Here is an 18,350-nt window from a genome sequence, read left to right as displayed (position 1 = left end):
GTTTTGCAAAAAAAATTATTTTTACAACATCGACGCAAATTACGGAAACGAGTATCCATAGTTAGAAGATTTACTCACTCCGTTTTTACTAAAATCACGACAAGAACTGAGTAAGCAGAAAACTCTCATAATTATTTTGACAAGAAGTTGAATACGACAATACGAGTAACCAATGTCAAATTTGGCGGTAAAAACGACCGGATTTACTGAAACGTTGGGGGTTTGCGGATGCAAATTGCCCCCCCACACACAACACACCCCACCTCGTTCGTTCCCCACTTCCGAATCCAGCGCCGCCCACCGAACCCTCTGCATCTGTTGCCCGTCGCCGGAGAACTCCAAGGCGCTCTTTCCCTTCGGCTGGCTGGCTGCCGTAAGTATGTGCCGGAGGAGACACACACCTCAGCCTTATTTCTTCTCTTGGCGCGGAAGCCCTAGCGTGGATGTGGATCGTCACTTTCCTTCTTTGCTGTGAGCAATCGGATCCAAATCCCTCTTCTTTACTAGTCCACTTCATAGTCCAATCCATCCGATCAGTCGCGGAGTTAGTTCGATTCTTGTTCAAGTGCTACTGTATTAGCCTGTTATCCAACTCACTGTACTCGACGACTGTTCTTATTTCTATCATCATAATAATAATTTCACCTGAGACAAGAATTAGAATACCTCCTGCATTTAAATTGACTCAATTTACTATGTACCAGTAGTGTGATCCTTGCGTTCCATTCTTAATTGTGCCCCTCAAATCCAAACCGTGGGGTTTTCTATGCCAACTCTTCTTGTAGAGATCACCGGTACTTGCTACCCGTTTCTGTTGTATTCTTTTTGTTTGCTTCGCCATCTCCTATGCAAGCTGGTAAAATGCATGTCACTCTTTGATTCCTGTACGCTCAAATCTAACGTTCCTTCTGTTTCAGAGCTCCGAGGTGACTGCTCATTCTGCCTGTCGGACCTAACTGACATGGGTTGCTCTAGTTGTTTTGGCCTTTTCACCAAACGTCGTGAGTCTCCCTCCCAGTCTCGTGACTCTGATGGCTTCTTATCCGATGATCCATTGATTTGTCAAGACGACTACGGTCACGATGGCGAAGATGCAGATTTTCCTTTTGAAAGTGACACTAGGCCACGACGGTCTGTCAAGCGCGCTCAAGAGATTATAATGTCCAGAGCTCAGAGTGGTTTTGTGTGTCGGCAAGTTCCTGTTAAGGAGACAAATAAAGCATTTTGCCACGAGGTAATATTTCCACGGACATCAACTTTGTTCCTTTTAAGTGGCATCAGACTAAATGCAGCAAGAATTGATACCGTTTTACTTTTTTACTTTCGTTAAAATTTGAAAGAATTGTATAATTGAGACAGATTTATAGTACATAACTTTCGAGTATCAAATCTAAATATTTGTAAAGATGTTAGTAGTCAAAGCATTAAAAGTTTGACTCCCCTTAAAATGACAGCTTACAGGACCAGAGGGAGTATATATTTATATATATGCTTTATTGTTTTTATTTTTGTGTTTATTGTACATTGCCTGCATGTGGCATTGAGTAACCAACATTTATCGCAGAAATCATACCCTTTCTATCAACATTTATTCTGTTTGTGGTTTTGTTGTTGCCTTTGTATGATTGTCTCTGTGTTTTCATCTCCATCTTGAAGGAAACAGTGAATAAGAAATATTTATACTTACATTCATAAGTAAGGAAACATCATGCTCAATTTTCTTCATATTCAGGACGAGGAGGGTAACAAGATGGTTAATGAATATGTCCACCTGTGGAAGATTGGGTCTGGAAGCTATGGCAAAGTGGTAAGACATTTAATATGCAGCAACATAACTGTGATCAACACATTTTCATTTCCCCTTTTCTACTTCTTCTGTCAAACAGGTTCTATACCGGAACACTGAAGATGGGAAGCTATATGCATTAAAGGTAATGATTTGGATGTCTTTTTTGGCTAATCATTTCCATGTGTGTGAGCAGGCTAATTATTGCTTACTCTGCTTGCTTGTGTGATCTCATAAGAACTTGATGATGTCTTGCTAGGACGTTATTTACTTGTGAGGCTTTTGTTGTGAAACTAGTTATTGAACTTTCACACATTATAATTTGTTAATAGCTCAGGCATATGCTTCTGTATGCACATAATGGCGATTTCTGATTTGTGGAATTGTACCCTATCCCATTCTGTTACAGGTTTTGCATAAATCTTACATGAAGAAAGTACGCGTAGCACCATCAGAGACTGCCATGAGTGATGTTCTTCGCGAGGTAAGGAATACTTTGCTTTATTCATCCACATAAGGCTTAGAATAATTGGCAGTTATCACGCTCATTTGCACATACGGAAAATGTCGTGCTTGTGTTTTTTCTGGCACACATCTAGATTCTAGACTCCTGAGTACACAATACTGCTAAACACCACTTGTGAGTTTTGAGATATTCACTTTATTGTCTGTGATCCACCTTTACATCAGAAGATTTTCATATCATAACCAAGAACTGATGTCAATATAAAGCTCCGAGAGCGAGAAGTATTCATCCTCTCCTAGAAGTCACTCTAAATGTACCTGGATGGCTGGATTGCTAAATGCCACTGAGCAATGTGACCTAGAGTTCGTCCATTACACCAGTTTTGAACTGAAATTCTACTTTTATCGTGTTAATTGTCAACTTGTAGAAAGGCCGTATTTTAGCAAGCGCTAGTCAAATAGACAGTATTCTTCCCACATGATACCATCTGATTTAGTATCATCTAAATTCTCTAATAACCTTGTCGGTGACAGGTTTCCATCATGAAAATGTTGGATCATCCCAAATATAGTAAATCTCATTGAGGTGATTGATGACCCAGAAATTTATAAATTCTACATGGGTATTTACTTGCCCTCTCTTCGTCATACCATTCTTGTTTAACCTTCTAAAATGGCATTTCTTATTGATGTCTTGATAAGGTTATTGTTTGGTACTATAAGATTTCTAATCAGTGACATTTGCCTTTTGGGGGCGGCGTTTCCAGTTTTGGAATATGTTGAAGGAAAGATGGTTTGCGGTAATGGTTTAGGGGAAATTGTTTCCAGAAAATATTTGCGGGAGATTATCTGTGGCCTCATGTACCTCCATTCTCATGTAAGATTCTTCGGACTCTCCGTTACATGTTCCTGGAATTGCATCCATGCTGTTGATTATGTGTCACACTGACTAATGATAAGTAAATCCTGCTTTCACTCAAAAGATCTTTTGGCTATTTATGTGCCGAATATCATTCATGGTGACATTAAGCCAGACAATCTTCTGGTCACAAGTAACGGCAATGTGAAGATAGGGGATTTTAGTGTTAGCCAGGTGTTTGAGGTAGTCTCTACAAGTACCATCATGTTAAATTGACCCTCATAAGGTTTTTTCCTAAGGTATTTAAGAATAACATTTAATAAGGTCTTTTCATCAGGTACCATCCGAATAAGATCTAAATTTACTACATTATTATACCACATTGTTCCTCTTAAATATGAAAGTTAAGTTAACCATGCCCATACCTTTTTCTTGGTTAAGAAAATAGCCTCTTTTGTAAATGAAGTATAACAATGTAATTCTAGAGTTCCTAAGGCCATGGTTGCACTGATCTAGATGCTTGTCCAGAGATTTTGTAGTTTAGTTGAATGGACATTCAGTTTCCCTTTGGAGTGTTCCCCGCATGAAATGGAACAGTTTCATGTCCTCTTTTTTCAGCTTCGCTCTCATAGTCAAAACAAGCCCTCATGGTAGCCACTTTCATGCTTGTCACTTGCTGAGAAGTTCCTTCCTTGTTGTCTTGCAGGATGACGATGATATGCTCCGGAGATCTCCAGGGACTCCTGTTTTCACCGCACCAGAGTGCTGCCAAGGTAAAAAGTCCATGTGTGTTGTCTGTAAGTGCTTCTTGCAACTGGTCGACTGTAGCTTCCATTACATCGTAATTGGATACATCTGCAAAAGAGTTCAAAATATTTGAGTTGGTGGTGGGCGATGGATCATGGCTGAAGTAGACTAAATTATCCTGACATCTGGCCCATGCTTTCTAATATCTGATGAGCACTTCTCCTTCGTGTTCCCCATCCTGTAGGTTTGACCTATCATGGCAGGGCAGCCGATACATGGGCCATTGGTGTTACTCTATACTGTATGATTTTGGGTCAGTATCCATTTCTCGGGGATACCTTGCAGGAAACTTATGACAAGGTGTGACTTTGCCAATTGTTATAGTGTATGGGTATCTTTTTGAGAAATCTTGGGCATATTGTAAACTTGTTATTTCTGTCAAATAGATAGTGAACAATCCACTGGAAATTCCTGATGCCATTAACCCCCAGCTTCTGGATTTTCTGGAAGGACTTCTCTGTAAAGGTTTGTCTTAATTCTTCTACTTCCTCCGTCCAGAAAAGGATGTCTGAAATTTGTCTAAATTTGGATGTATCTAGACACTAAAACATGTCTAGATACATCCATATTTTGAAAATTTTGTGACGTCCTTTTTAGGACGGAGGGAGTATGTAATTTGTGTATTTTTATTCTTAACTGTGTAATTTGTGTATTTGGTTGTGGATTTAATGAAAGGCATTGTAGATCCAGGAGATCGCATGAGCCTGCAGTCCGCGGCACAGAATTCGTGGGTGGTTGGGGAGGAGGGGCCAGTCCCTGAATACTGGTGCCGATGTGGTTTCGGGCGCAGAGAAAATCATGTCCAATAACAAAAAATGCTTCTCCTGCCAGTACAGATAAATCTACAGATGTGACTGTTCTCTTTTTAGGTGTGGAAATGGCCATCAGACAACCTTGTAATTTGTATTTCGTTTTCTGTTTGCGGATGTCACGAGGAATGAGTTTTATTATGAGTGTACCAACATGGATGGCGGTCGTTTAATACGCTATGCACTGTTTGAAGATCTTGAGAAGCTATCGTTCTCTTTTCTGGTGCCGTTGGATTTTTTTATAAATGTTTTGGCTATGTGCATCCATCGGTGCCGAGGCTGAAAGGTAACAGACCTTTTTCCTCGTCTGCAAAAGAGGTCTACCAACTGGTTCGTGGTAATTGTTTTGTCAGACAAGATGTTTGATATTGTACAGTATCTATTTTTGGGAGGCACCTAATCTCAGTTGATTGTTTGTTCGCGTGGTTGATTCCCAAACATGTCAGCAAACCTCCTCCTCTTACTTTTATGTTCTTTTTTCCTGACCGTCATTTCCTTTGCACTTCCGGCGGGGAAGAAAAATAGCACCAAAAAAGAAAGGAAATGCAACTTCCAATCAAACATCAAGGCATTCAAATAATCCTGCATTCAGAACTTCAAACTAACCATCAAATGATCCCAAAACTTTCAACTAAATTGCATAGGATGTTTAAGTAACCACTTGGAGCTTTCATAAAAAGGGCTAGACATTTTGTTCTCGAGAAAACACAAAAGCTTTGCGTCTCCATGCATTGATAGAAACAACTTTATGTACAAGATCACAGAGGGCCACACCCCGAATTACAACGCGACACGCCTAAATAGGGTTTGCCGGCAATAATGCTCGGAGGCCTGCAACGCCCACACTCGCCCGACTCTTGGCATCAGTCTTGATCAGGTCAAGAAGGGAGGTGAAGTTGGGGATTGCATTGTCGAAGACAGCGGCATTGTGATGCTTCCAGATTGACCACGCCGTAAGCATGACCAGAAACGCGGCACCCTTCCGTGCGGTGGGAGGGGAAGAGCTGATGGACTCCTGCCACCAACCTGCAAAAGAATCGTCGACAGTTGGCGGGACACAGCTGGAATGAATCCACTAGAGTACCTCATGCCATAGGACGCGGGAGAACGGACAGTCCACGAGGAGGTGGTTCATTGTATCCAAGGTCTGGTCACACGGCAAGCGACGCGTGGGTCAAACCGTGACCTGCCCGCCTCTCAGCAGTCCAGCAACAATCCTGACATGGCAACCATATAAAGAATTTCACCCGTGGTGGGAACAAACATTTCTAGTTCAGCTTCCAGGCCCGGTAGCACGACTTGGATGAGTACTGGAATCTCTAGGAAAGGACATCAACCGACTCCAAGAGGTGAACGGCGCGGATCCTTCTCCAAATTTTAATGTATTGCAAAAGAGCCATCGGCCCAATAGCTCGTGGATATCACGGATCCAACGCCTATCTGTGAAGGCCTCACAGACCGTGCGTGTCTTCCGAAAGCGTCTCAGGACGAGAAGGTGGAGGTCCTGAGCCAGCTGAATTGAATGAAATTTCTACTAACATTTCATGGGTATCTGGGAAACTATCAATTAAACCGCAAAGCTTAGCTGAATTGAATGAAATTTCCACTAACAATTCATGGGTATTTCTCCCACTAAAAATAAAATTAAAACCACGTCTCACTGGAATTCAATAAACCTTGACTCAATTTATTAAAAAAAACTACCCGCCATATGAATCACAAGTTTCAACTCGGTCACAAAAGCACTTCAAGTCCGCACTAAAAAAAGACCCTATATAGCCACCACTACCTCCTTTCTTCTGCGGTTGCTGACCATGCCGGAGATTTCGGCGGTAGGCATGGCCACCTCGATGCCACGTTGTGGTGTTGGAGGCAGATGTTAACAAGAAAGAAGGAGGCTAACGTTTCCCCCTTTTGATTATGATCATGGGGTTGACTATATATATATGGGACTTTTGTGTGCTCGCTGCGGCAATTAATTACATTTTCGCTAGAAAATAATTTTAAAAGTTTTTTATCAAAGATTTTTTTTATACTCCGTACTTACTAAAAAGATTGACTGAAATAGACTCTGAATAGAGTCCGAGTGGATTGGGAAACGTGGAGGGGCCATCCCGTCAGTATCAGCTGTTGGCAATAATAAAGTAGTCCTCCTAGCAATACGAAGCGCATCGGCATCCTTTCTCTAGTCGCCGGCCCGCCTCGCCTCGCGCCGCAAACCCTAACCCTACCCTCGAGATGGCCGGAGAACCCTCGCCGTCGCCGCCCACCTCCTCCCCCGCCAAGCACCGCCGCCGCTCGCACGACGACGCCGACCCCGACGCCTCCCCGAAGCGCCGCAGGCACCACCGCCACCACCACCGCCACCGCTCGCACCGCCACCGTCACGTGGAGGATGACGAGCCCCCGCTACCAGCGACGGCCGACGAAGACGTGGAGGAGGGAGAGATACTGGACGACGGCAGCGCCGCCGCCGCCGCCGCTATGGATGTCGACACCCACGCCAAGAACGATTCCGCCTCTGCTCCGGTCTGTCCCCAATCTTTCTCCCAGTCTCTCCAACCCACCCGCAGTTGCTGTTTACAGACCTGATTCAGAGTTTGCGCTAATTATCCATGTGTGCCCTCTTAATTTAGGAAGGCAATCCATATTAGTACGCTTCGATTGTTCAGGTCGCGACACACTGTTGTGCTGTAAAGTAGATTTGAAAATCCTATCCAGAGCAACGAGGGCTAGTGTAACTAACAATTTCTTGAATGACTTGGAAGAAACGACTCGAGAGAGAGGAAAAATAGTATGTAGTTTTTCTTCTGTGCTTTCTCCATGCTGCTGCTGCTGCCTAATCCGGAAATCTACTTACTGTTTGATATTATTTTTAAATGCAGGATCTCTTTGGTAATCATGCTGATACCAACTCAACCATTGATGCAACCAAGCTGCATGCTTTGCGGCTGTCTAGTCATTCACCCTCCAAAGACGAACGCGAGTCAAATCACGCTGCTCGTGAGTCTGAAAGTGGAGGTATCTTTTCAAGCGATGCAGAGAATGCCAAAGGATATGGACAAAGTCAAAGGGTGTCAAAATCTCCAGAACCGACAAGGGACAAGGGAAGAAGGCACAAAGATGAGCATCAAACTACGCCTTCTAAAGATTCTCATCCGAAAGATCACACCAAAAGATCTCCTTCCTCGAGGCACCACACTGAAGTTCATGCTAGGAATCACTCAAGGGCTGGAGAAGCTGATGCCGAAGCTAATGGTTCACGGGCAAGTCCAAGGGATGATTCTGATCGTGATAACAGTGATAGGAATGGTTTTGGTAGGCATGCGACTAGGGTAAGGCAGGATGAGAAACACAGGAGCAGCAGTCGTACTGTTCACGAAGGACATGGTGACAGGCGTGACGGCAGAGAAAGATATAGGGATGAAAGGAGGCACAGCAGCAACGTTGTAGATAGAGACAATGTTGATCGTAGGCACAGAGAAAGGAGCAGCAGTTATAGTAGACCTGAACGAAGGGAAAGTGCACACCACACTCGTGATGAAAGCAGGGAGAGGGAAAGACGGAGTGGTAGTTCAAGGCATAAAGACCACGGGAGAAGGGAATCAAGTACAGATCGTTATAAGGAATACAACATGGTTGGTACTGGTAATGAAAAGGATAAAGTGCGAGAGGATAGAGACAGGGGGAGGCATAGGGATATGGAAAGTGAAACTCGTAGAACTGGAGCTGGAGAACGGAAGGACAGAGTTAGCAATATTGATAGGCAGATGGATTCTTCACGCTCAAAATACAGCACGTCTGATGTTCATAAAGGTAGGCCAAGATCCGGGGAGAAAGGTAGAGATTCTGACAGTAGAAGCCAGAGATCTAGGGGAATGAAGGAAAATTCTTTCAAGTAAGACGTCTTTCATATGATGATCTGCCATACTTCTCCTCTCTTTGTTTTTTTTATTTTCTGGCACTTTATATTTACTTCTGTCCTGATGGTGTTAGGGAGGAAGACGAAGAAGAGTATCAAGAGAAAATTGAGCAACAATTGGCCATGCAGGAAGAAGAGGACCCTGAAAAAATTAAGGAGGAAGCGAGGAGGAGGAAAGAAGCTATTTTGGCAAAATACAGGCAGCAACAATTGCAGAAGCAGCAACTGGAATCTGTATCTAGAAACGCTGATGAAGGTAATTTGACCAGCTAATTAAATTTGAAACGACGTATTCATGACATAATAATATGCATGTACTAGTTCAATTCGTCTTACTTTTTAGTGACAAATGTACCGTTTATTGCACAGAAGTAAGAACATTGGATCGAGGTGAGACTGTAGATGTGAAAGATGATAATGATAGCATTTCTGTGGACAACGAGGAAGCTGAAAACAAGCAAGATTCTTCAGATGCATTTGTTGGTGAAGCGGACTTCACTGTGGGCAAGTCTCCTGCCTGTGATGCTGCTGTAGCCCATGCGGATGCATTGGGTAATGAGAGGACAACAGCTGTTTCAGGCCTTGGAGAGGGTACTCCAAAGGTATTTTTGTTCTCTTATCCTATCCAGCTATAGATTTTATGCAAAATTGTACCTAGCAGAATATTTATGTTGACCCTTTTAAATTTTCAGAGCGAGAGATCAGCGGATATGTTTTGTGATGATATTTTCGGAGAATCACCTCCAGGATTTCGAAAATTGGTACAGTTCTTATTCTTTCTGCTACCTTAGTGCTCTAATTTAGGTCACTAGTGATCAAGTGTGCTTCATCTACAATATGCTTGTAAGTTGTAACAATTACTAAAATCTTATTTATTCTCAGCATTCAAGTTGTATTACTTGTGAGATTTGTTTCAAAATGTGAACACAAAAATCATCGAAAAACACTTTACTGTCCGATTAAAAAAGTCATGGAAAAAGAGATAACTTATTTTTTTGTGTCACATGCCATCTGGTTGAACTTTGAAGATGAAATATATTTTCCCAGTGTTAGATAAAAAGACCCTTATTCTGCTTATTCAATCTCAGTTCATTTGTTGCGCAGGATAAGGATGATGGCTTGTGTATTGAGAAAAATGCTCTTCACGACAATTGGGATGATCCTGAGGGATACTATAGTAAGTTCTGCTATATTAAACTGACATTTCCCTTCTAGTTTCTTTGTTTGTTAATGTGCCCAAACTCTCTTCCTGTACCTTTCATATATTTCTTTTTGCATAACCTTTTGCAACTTTTTACAGCTCATCGATTTGGGGAATTGTTGGATGGCCGTTATGAAATTACAGCCGCACATGGGAAGGGGGTGTTCTCTACAGTCGTCCGGGCAAAAGATCTTAAAGCCGGGAAAGATGACCCTGAAGTAGTTGCTATTAAAATTATTCGCAAGAACGAGACAATGTGAGTTAAGCTACCCTAAGAGAATGAAAGATGGCCTTTTAATTCGTCTCTTTTGCTAGGCTTTAATTCAATATTTTGTTTGACAGGTACAAGGCTGGTAAGCAAGAGGTTTCAATATTAGAAAAACTGGCAAGTGCGGATCGTGAGGACAGACGCCACTGCGTGCGGTTTATTTCTAGTTTCATGTACCGGAACCATCTTTGCTTAGTTTTTGAATCTTTAAATATGAATCTCCGTGAGGTACTAAAGAAATTTGGTCGTAATATTGGGCTTAAACTGACTGCTGTGAGGGCATATTCAAAGCAGCTTTTCATCGCGTTGAAGCACCTGAAGAACTGCAAAGTTCTGCACTGCGATATAAAGCCAGATAATATGCTGGTATGGTGTCATCCTTTGCATATATTTTTTCACTTCACTGTATTTTCTTTTGTAGTTTCGAATTTGGTCACATGGAACATATTTTATATCCACTAGTTAGGCAAAAAGTTACAAATATGGTGTTAGGTCATGGTCACCTTCTTATATCCTTTGAGTGTGGAGCATCCATTCATTATTGTACAATTATCAAGTAGACATCCTTTTAATTGTATCATTTGCTTGTGTTTTAGGTGAATGATGCTAAGAATGTCCTGAAGCTATGTGATTTTGGCAATGCTATGCTTGCTGGAATGAATGAGGTCACGCCTTATCTTGTCAGCCGTTTTTATCGGGCGCCTGAGATCAGTGAGTTTTTTCTTCTTGCTCCTTGTTTTGCTATGTTTGGTTGATACTCTTTCTACTCACAGGCTGTCTCCATATGTGTGCTCTATTTAAAATGTATCTTACCTCTAATAAGTTACTTTTCATGCAGTTCTTGGTCTGCCCTATGATCACCCATTGGACATCTGGTCAGTTGGCTGTTGTCTATATGAGCTTTCTACCGGAAAGGTCTTATTTCCAGGTGCAACAAATAACGACATGCTTCGGCTTCATATGGAACTGAAGGGCCCCTTCCCTAAGAAGATGCTCCGGAAGGTTAGAATTTTTTATGAACTTTACATAATTACTAGCCGATGCCCGTGCATTGCAACTGATTAACAAAATAGGCTATTTTGTACTCACAAGAAAAAAAAACAGAAAATTGCACTACTTAAAATCTTAAAATTCCATTCTGATTTGGATTTTGTACCATTTAGCTTCATGCCAACTTTAGTCATCCACGAAATCAAGGAGTTCTACTATGCAGGATTTTTACATGTGGTCGCACAGGCTAAGACAGTTTTCAGGTAGCAAAACAAGATCGGAATTATATCTTCTCAGAAGTACTCATGTCTGTCCTATCACATCATGCTATCAAACCCGTCCTCATGCTACCAACCAGTGTTGTTTCCTAATTGCTCATTTTGATCTGCTACCAATATCTATTAAGTAGTGAATTAGTGTACACCATATGCCATATTGTCATGCCAGCTGCCCAAAGCTTATTTGGTTCCCTGATCTCAAACATCTCAGCAACATAGCCATGCAATCCAAACTATACCAGAACGACACATCAGTTCTAAACCTCATATGCTTGCACTTATTCATCCAAGCGTTGCCTGGAGCCATTACATCACCATATTGACAAGCAGGATAATAAGCAGGTAATTTCATTTAGGTGTCACACATGTTCTCCAGACCAATTATTTCATCTCATCCACAACCGCTTCTCTCACAAGACCTAAGGATCAGAAAGTGAGGAAAATATAAGTGCAACTTGTAGCCACCTTTAGCAATACAAACTGAACTTATGTGCTTAAATAAAGGGATGAGATTAAAAAAAAGAATGAGGACCGGATGAGGCTCTTAGATGCTCTCTGAGTTTCAATTAGATGTCTATAGATGAATTCTTCAAAAGCTTCCTACTGTGTTTTTATGTAGTAAGACATATATCCATCTCATGTCCAGAGACCCTCGCATACTCCCCACTCCTGCCACCGCCACGGAGGAAGCCGTAATCGTAGCCGCCGGCCTCCTCACACATGGATCGATGGACTGATGGGTCCCCACCCCCACCCACCCACACCCAAACCCAATCCCAATCAGGAAATCAAAATCCCAATTCCTCACAACCAAATCAATGAACCAAGGTTGCAAGTGGCGACCCCGTCTGCAACGCTGACGACCTGTGATGACCCCGAGAGGCTGCAGGGATTCGAGGAGATTGCCGCTGCAGGTAGGCGGCGGTGCAAGGAAGGGATGCATCGAGGCTGCTGGGCGGCGTGTGGCGTGGTGGCAGGCCAGGCAGGCGTGTTGGGGCAGCAGGCAAGAGTGGCAGGAGGATTCCAGCTTTGACAAAGCTTTTAGATTTAGGCGTGGAAGGTGTATGACGAAGGGAAAGGGATAGGTGTCGAAGGGGTATGATGAAGTGTGGGGGTGTCGAAAAGCTACGACGACGGCGGAAGAAGTGGGGGTTTGACAAAGGGGGATGCCGACTAAGGTGGGGGTGAAGGGAACGTTACACATTTTTTGGATAGGTATAGATAGATATAGATATATATTCTTTATTAACTTTACAGCTGCAAGCCTACAAACTACTGTAACCCTGTTCGACTTCAGGTGAATATGTAATTATTTTTCTAAAGTTATGTTCCTAATTATACAGGGTGCGTTCACGATGCAACACTTCGACCAAGATCTCAATTTTAACGCTATCGATGAAGATCCTGTGACAAAAAAGGTGTCTATGCAACCATATTTTGTTTATTATATGTACTATATATATTTAAAAGCACTCCAAGTTCCTAATTTATTGTTTTTTTTGCAGCCTGTGAGGAGGTTGATTCTCAATATTAAACCAAAGGATATGGGTTCTTTGATTTCAAACTTTGCTGGCGAGGACCCAAAAATGCTCTCCAATTTTAAAGATCTTCTTGAAAAAATATTTGTCTTAGATCCAGATAAGAGGATAACCGTGTCACAGGCACTTAGCCATCCATTTATCACTGGCAAGTGAAAAATAAGATGTTGATTCCTCTTGACATTGTAAACTACAATTTGGGTTCCTCCTGTCTAATCATCGGCATTTCTATCTTGTGTCCTGGACTCCTTGGAGCTATGAGATCCGAGTACATGGATGAAGCATGGGATTGCTGAAGAGATGGCTGTCTTACAGGCCTTGCTGCATTCACTTGTCATTTGGATATGTTCTGTTGCTTGTAAGACAACTGGCCGGTTGGCATTTCATTCCCTGTATGCATTTTCTTCTGGATTTACAATATATAGATGAAATTGTGGTTAACTTCACTTAACAATTGTGCTGACTTGTGTGAAAACCAAGGTTCTATGTATTTTTAATAACTGGGGTGAGCAAATCTTTGCACATGATACGTCTATGGATCAAGCACACTTCTCTTTGTGCTGCCAAGCACTGCTGATGTTTAAATTTCACTGTTTTCATGCTTGGCTCAGGCATTTACTTATCTGGAGGTGCAATGCACCGGATGTTCTCACTGCTTGACAAGTTCCTTTGTTTAATACTAAAACAGGCCTTTTGCTGTTAATTTACGTGTACATTTGTATTTGTAGTTTAAGATCTAATTCTTCTTTTCATTCAGGGTTTCTGCCAGGACCTCTGCTGCGTGCACATTTTATATCCTTAAGGGCCTACATAAGAAGGTACCCTGGTTGAAATCTGGGTGACTTGTGTGTTTTAACCTATGTAATGTTATTGTTTTTTCTTGTTCTTTGGGAAACTGATGATTCTGCGTTTAAGTTGGTTAGATAAGTCATGCGTAGATATAATAGCTATCTGTTTGATTGTTGGTCATCTAGTCTCTTAATACGTAGGTATAGAACATTGATTTTTTTTGGGGGAAACTACATTGAAATTTTGTTAATACTGAATATTCACTTGTTGGTCATCTGGTCTCTTAATAGCTGTTTGATTATATTTTTTCTCTCTCTATTTAGGATGGTTACTGTACAATGATTTTTAGCGACAAAATGTATAACCCTTTTCGCTCTCACATTTTGCCATTTGTCACCTTTCTCCTCCTGTAGGGTTAGTGGATGGCGGAAAAGGTATGCGGAGTGATTAAATTAAAATACAAACAAATCTACCATGTAATTTCTTTTTCTTTTGTATTATTGAAGTTATGGATATATTTTAGTATTTTTGGGTAGACTGAGAAAGTCGACTCTACTATCGCCATTTTGATATTTTGTGTGAACTGATGTGATGTTTATTTTGTTTCTGTTAGTTTTGTTTCTAAGAAAGCCTTTCTTCCCTTTTTATTGTTATTATGTACCTGCATCATACCATGTGGAATACCAATTGAAAGTTTTACCTTTCCTTTTATGCATCGCGGCCCTGGGATGAAGATTCCTGGATGCACCGGTTACACTTGTCATGTGGTAACCTCTTTGAACTTCCTAGATATGTCTTAGTTCGTTCTTAAATGTCCTCTCTCTATGAACAACCTTTTTTTATGTGTATGTCTAGGGTGTTCTCTAATCTTCATTACAGGATTCTGTTAAGTATTTTAACGAACCAGAGTTTTTTTTTTGAGGGATAACGAAGCAGAGTTAATTGGTAGGTAATATCTTATGAGAACTTTAGTGCTTCACACATGACGTTCTTACTGAGTGCTTTCACTCTTCAGAAACGCTCCGTATTATTAGGTTATGTAACTCCTTTGGTATTTGGCGCTATCTCATTGTGTAATGAAGCAAGTGAAAAGTTGGAGAAACTTAGCAGTGTAGCTAAAAAAAAATGTATGCACATTTATTACGTGAAAATCTGGAAGTGCACCCTGAAGCTGCTGCTTTTATTTCCATTCAGTTGATGCCTTCAAACGCATTTGTCAATGACTCAATGTTCGCCTTAAGGCTAAATGCCACATCCTGAAGTACTTAAGCAATATATTCATTTAGAAGATAAACATGCTGTTAGATAAAATCTTGTCTTATCATAGATGAATGTAAACGTTCTATGTTTTCTTCTCTTCCCATATCAAGATAGTTGTTAGATAAATTGTCTTATATCATAAATGGATGTAAACTTCCACAGTTTTCTTCTCTTCCAATACGAAGATAACTTGACGTTGGATATATGACCTAGTACTTAAAAATTGTTGCCCTTCTTTTGGATTTTGTGCTTTACAGAATCATACTATACATAGCTTTTTTTTCTTTCTGTTGTTTAAATTGTTCACTGCCATTTGAATTATTTTGGCAGTGGCGAACGATTATTTAATTATTGATGTTGTAGTTAAGTTATTACATTTATCTGATATTAATGTTCTGCTAACATGACCTTAACTTTTGGCTGGGCGTAAAAGGTTTATGCAAATGATAACTTCTCACCTGATATTCTGCATTGGTCGGTTCTGCACTTGCATCTAGTTGGTTCCAGTTCAGTAAAATGCTATATTTTGCAGCAGCATTTTAAATTTTTTGATATCAAGCTGTACTTAAGGATACATGGTCTAAACAGCTTGATTCTGAAACCGCTAGCCACATTTTTTTTCAGGAACTAGCCAAATTTAGATATCGGATTATTGTGGCTTCTGTTCCTTGATGTAATTCAGAAAACAAAATAAAAAAACTTCGAAGCTACTTTTTTTTGTTAAGCAAGTTTTTGTTATCATTTTCAAATTCGGTGGCGCTACTAACTGTTCTTCATTATTTCGAACATTGGAATTATTTGAATATTCTAACATATCAGATTCCTCCTATTCTTTCCTGTGAAAAGACATTTTGCAAGCTTAACAAAAGCTTAAAATGTCCATAGTTACACAGGTTTACCTTTTCAAATAGACAAGAAAGTCGCTTGTCATTATATATATTATTATTTGTATCCGTCCGTTTATTCCTTTCTAAAAAGAAATGTTATATTTATTTGTTACCTTGATATGACCTTTTGGATAGCGCAGAAAGTTAGTAGAGCTAAACAATTTATGTTTCGTAACATCAGTAGAATGGTGCCTGACATAATTCCAGCGTCAAAACAATTTTCAGAATGCAGAAAGCTGTAAGTTGTCATCCAGCTATGAGGCATGCCTTGCGTTGCACACAAGGTACACTCATAAATATCAAGTAAATTGTGAAAACCAAGGATATTGGTCAACTTGTGCATACTGTGGATCTATTTCCCCAGTATCTTGGAACACAAAGTTTGCGTTTTTTTATTGGTAAAACATATTTCATTGCTCCTGCCGTATTTAGTTAATATGGCTGTACACATGTAGTTAGGTTTGAGATTTCTAGCTAGTGAAAGAGAATTTGACTTACATCGTGGGATCAGATTGTGTTCTAAAGTCTAAGAACGAATGGCAGCAAGCTTGTTCCAAACGTTGTAGCCCCTACCCATGCTCAGAGTAAGCTGGGTTTTAAACTGTTTAAGTCTTGATTGTTTCTGGCTGGGTGGGTACAATATTTTTGACAATCTGGAGACCTTGAAAGAACAATGGTCTTACCTTTTTGACTGGTTGGGTGTCTGTCCTGTTTTGATGGAACAAAGAAAATTTTAATTTGGGGGGATTGTATGAATATGTTTTACTTGTCATTACTTGTTTTATCTCTCCCTTAAGTGTTATCCAAGTCATCTTATTCTGTCAGAAAAGAAAAATCCAGGTCATCATCTGATACCAGTACATGTACATCTCCTGTGATAGGATGAAATTTATGTGGACCATTAATTCTTTGGTGCCTGACGCTAATCCGTAACGAATTTATAGTAAGCTGCTTATGGTAGTGAGGAAAAATACACTTGTGCAACCGGTAAATTTTCGTCATTTTAACTGATGCAATGATGACGATCTGAGGGCACGGTAGTTTGTGCATTGTACTTGTTTTCAGGGGAAAGCTGGCGAGCTTATTTACTCCTGGTTTGTGTCTTCATCGGCCTATTCTGGATCCGGCAGGTTCGGGGCTGGGTCCAGCCAGCCATACGAGACCCGGACCCGGCCACTCGCCTTGCGACCCGAACCCGGACCTGGGTCTAAATTTTTTCCAGACCCAGACCCGACGTGGGTCTCAAGAACCCGCGGGTATACCTGACCCGGTTCAACAGTCTAGCAATAAGCACTTCAGTCTTCACCACAACAATAGCAATTCAGACGAGAATTAAAAATATAAGATGCAAACGGGCCCTAAGGTTCAAAGCCTCAAATCAGTCGAGATTAAAATCAGGAGAGGAACATAAATAACAAATCGAAAAGAAAAGCTGCAAGCATCAGGTGCTAATAGAACGGCACAGGGCATAACACACAAGCATCATCGTACATCCATCACTATCACAGCAGCTTATATTAGGTGTCCACGGCTGGGCCGGAGGTGGATGGGGAGTTGGGGACTTGGGGAAGCGGAGCAATCGGCGAAGGAGATGGCAGCACAGCAGCTGGCTGCGGGCCCGTGGTTGGCTGGCTGGCGGCAGAGGGCGGAATTAGGGACTGGGGAGCCCTGCTGGGGATAGACGCGAGACTGCGAGAGGAAGAGAACAGGGGGCGGTGCTGTCGTGGGGAGGAGGAGAACGAAGGGAGTTGCTTCTCGTGGAGTTTGGATGGGATCGGGAGGTTAGGGTTTTTAGTTTGACCGGGAGTTAGGACTGGGCTTATCTATTGTGCTGGGCTGAATTTGAGTAACTCAATGCATTTTTGACATGCTGAACCTGGTTTCTGGGTTCGGGTAAGACACTACCATACCCGGACCCATTAGACCGACGGGTCCGAAACTTTCCCATTTATAGACCCGTGGGTCTGATTTTCCCAGACCCGCTGCTAATCGGGTCTAGACCTGTCGGGTAATCGGGTTTCGGGTACCCATTGCCATCCATAATTCTGGACCAGAAATATGGAATTGAACGGCACCTAACTTTTGAATTTGCTGCTTGCGTGTATCGTTTTATGATTATATTATGATCATAGACAATGACCAACGTCTTACGACAACCGAATGAACGTCTCTCCACACGCCTAACTCGGACCACACCTAAGTTTGCTTGATTGATGGCGTCGTCGTAGGGGTGGCCATCGGAAGTAGAGCACGTGCTTGCTATCTGCTATACTTTGTTTTGACCGCACCCGATTGTTTGATCGACCTACAACTAGGATGTGATTCTTCAGCCCTTAAATGCCACGCTATGTGTGTGATCGTTTCATTTTGCCAGCATTCCGGCGAGGAAGAGTGGTAGTAAAATAGGCAACCTACTGGCTTCCCTACCTAGCCTACCAAGTTGTGTCCTTCCGAGTTGTCTCACCGGACGGACAAATATACCATTACCCTG

The 18,350-nt window shown here is 41.5% G+C and overlaps 2 protein-coding genes across 7 annotated transcripts; both read left to right on the top strand.

Annotated features, from left to right (window-relative positions):
• Positions 1-225: 225 nt before the first annotated feature.
• LOC100845037 (serine/threonine-protein kinase GRIK2-like) lies at positions 226-4,953 on the top strand. The gene is given in 12 exon segments (XM_014901968.2): positions 226-471; positions 918-1,234; positions 1,733-1,807; positions 1,887-1,931; positions 2,196-2,270; positions 2,786-2,812; positions 2,814-2,874; positions 3,019-3,128; positions 3,817-3,883; positions 4,102-4,217; positions 4,304-4,382; positions 4,602-4,953. Coding segments are annotated over 11 exon segments (1,053 nt in total). The 5' UTR covers positions 226-471; positions 918-961; the 3' UTR covers positions 4,727-4,953.
• A 1,949-nt stretch (positions 4,954-6,902) lies between these two features.
• Positions 6,903-16,499, top strand: LOC100842999 (serine/threonine-protein kinase prpf4B). 6 transcript variants are annotated; one of them, XR_002960562.1, is made up of 15 exons: positions 6,904-7,255; positions 7,612-8,624; positions 8,723-8,904; positions 9,018-9,250; positions 9,341-9,409; positions 9,753-9,825; positions 9,949-10,105; positions 10,192-10,483; positions 10,714-10,828; positions 10,956-11,119; positions 12,729-12,803; positions 12,891-13,281; positions 13,681-13,741; positions 14,447-14,479; positions 16,085-16,499. XR_002960562.1 is itself a non-coding variant. In XM_003578087.4 (12 exons), the coding sequence occupies exons 1-12, from the start codon at positions 6,965-6,967 to the stop codon at positions 13,077-13,079; spliced, it is 2,853 nt and encodes a 950-aa protein (XP_003578135.1). In that variant the 5' UTR covers positions 6,904-6,964; the 3' UTR covers positions 13,080-13,447. The 6 variants fall into 6 exon arrangements, 1 of the variants encoding a protein (XP_003578135.1); XR_002960561.1 differs by lacking the exon at positions 16,085-16,499 and adding an exon at positions 15,406-15,721; XR_731995.3 differs by lacking the exon at positions 16,085-16,499 and adding an exon at positions 15,597-15,710.
• Positions 16,500-18,350: the final 1,851 nt, after the last annotated feature.

The sequence above is a fragment of the Brachypodium distachyon genome, chromosome 4 (genome assembly GCF_000005505.3).
Source record: "Brachypodium distachyon strain Bd21 chromosome 4, Brachypodium_distachyon_v3.0, whole genome shotgun sequence".
Classification (NCBI taxonomy): domain Eukaryota; kingdom Viridiplantae; phylum Streptophyta; class Magnoliopsida; order Poales; family Poaceae; genus Brachypodium; species Brachypodium distachyon.
This window is presented reverse-complemented; position numbering and strand designations above follow the sequence as displayed.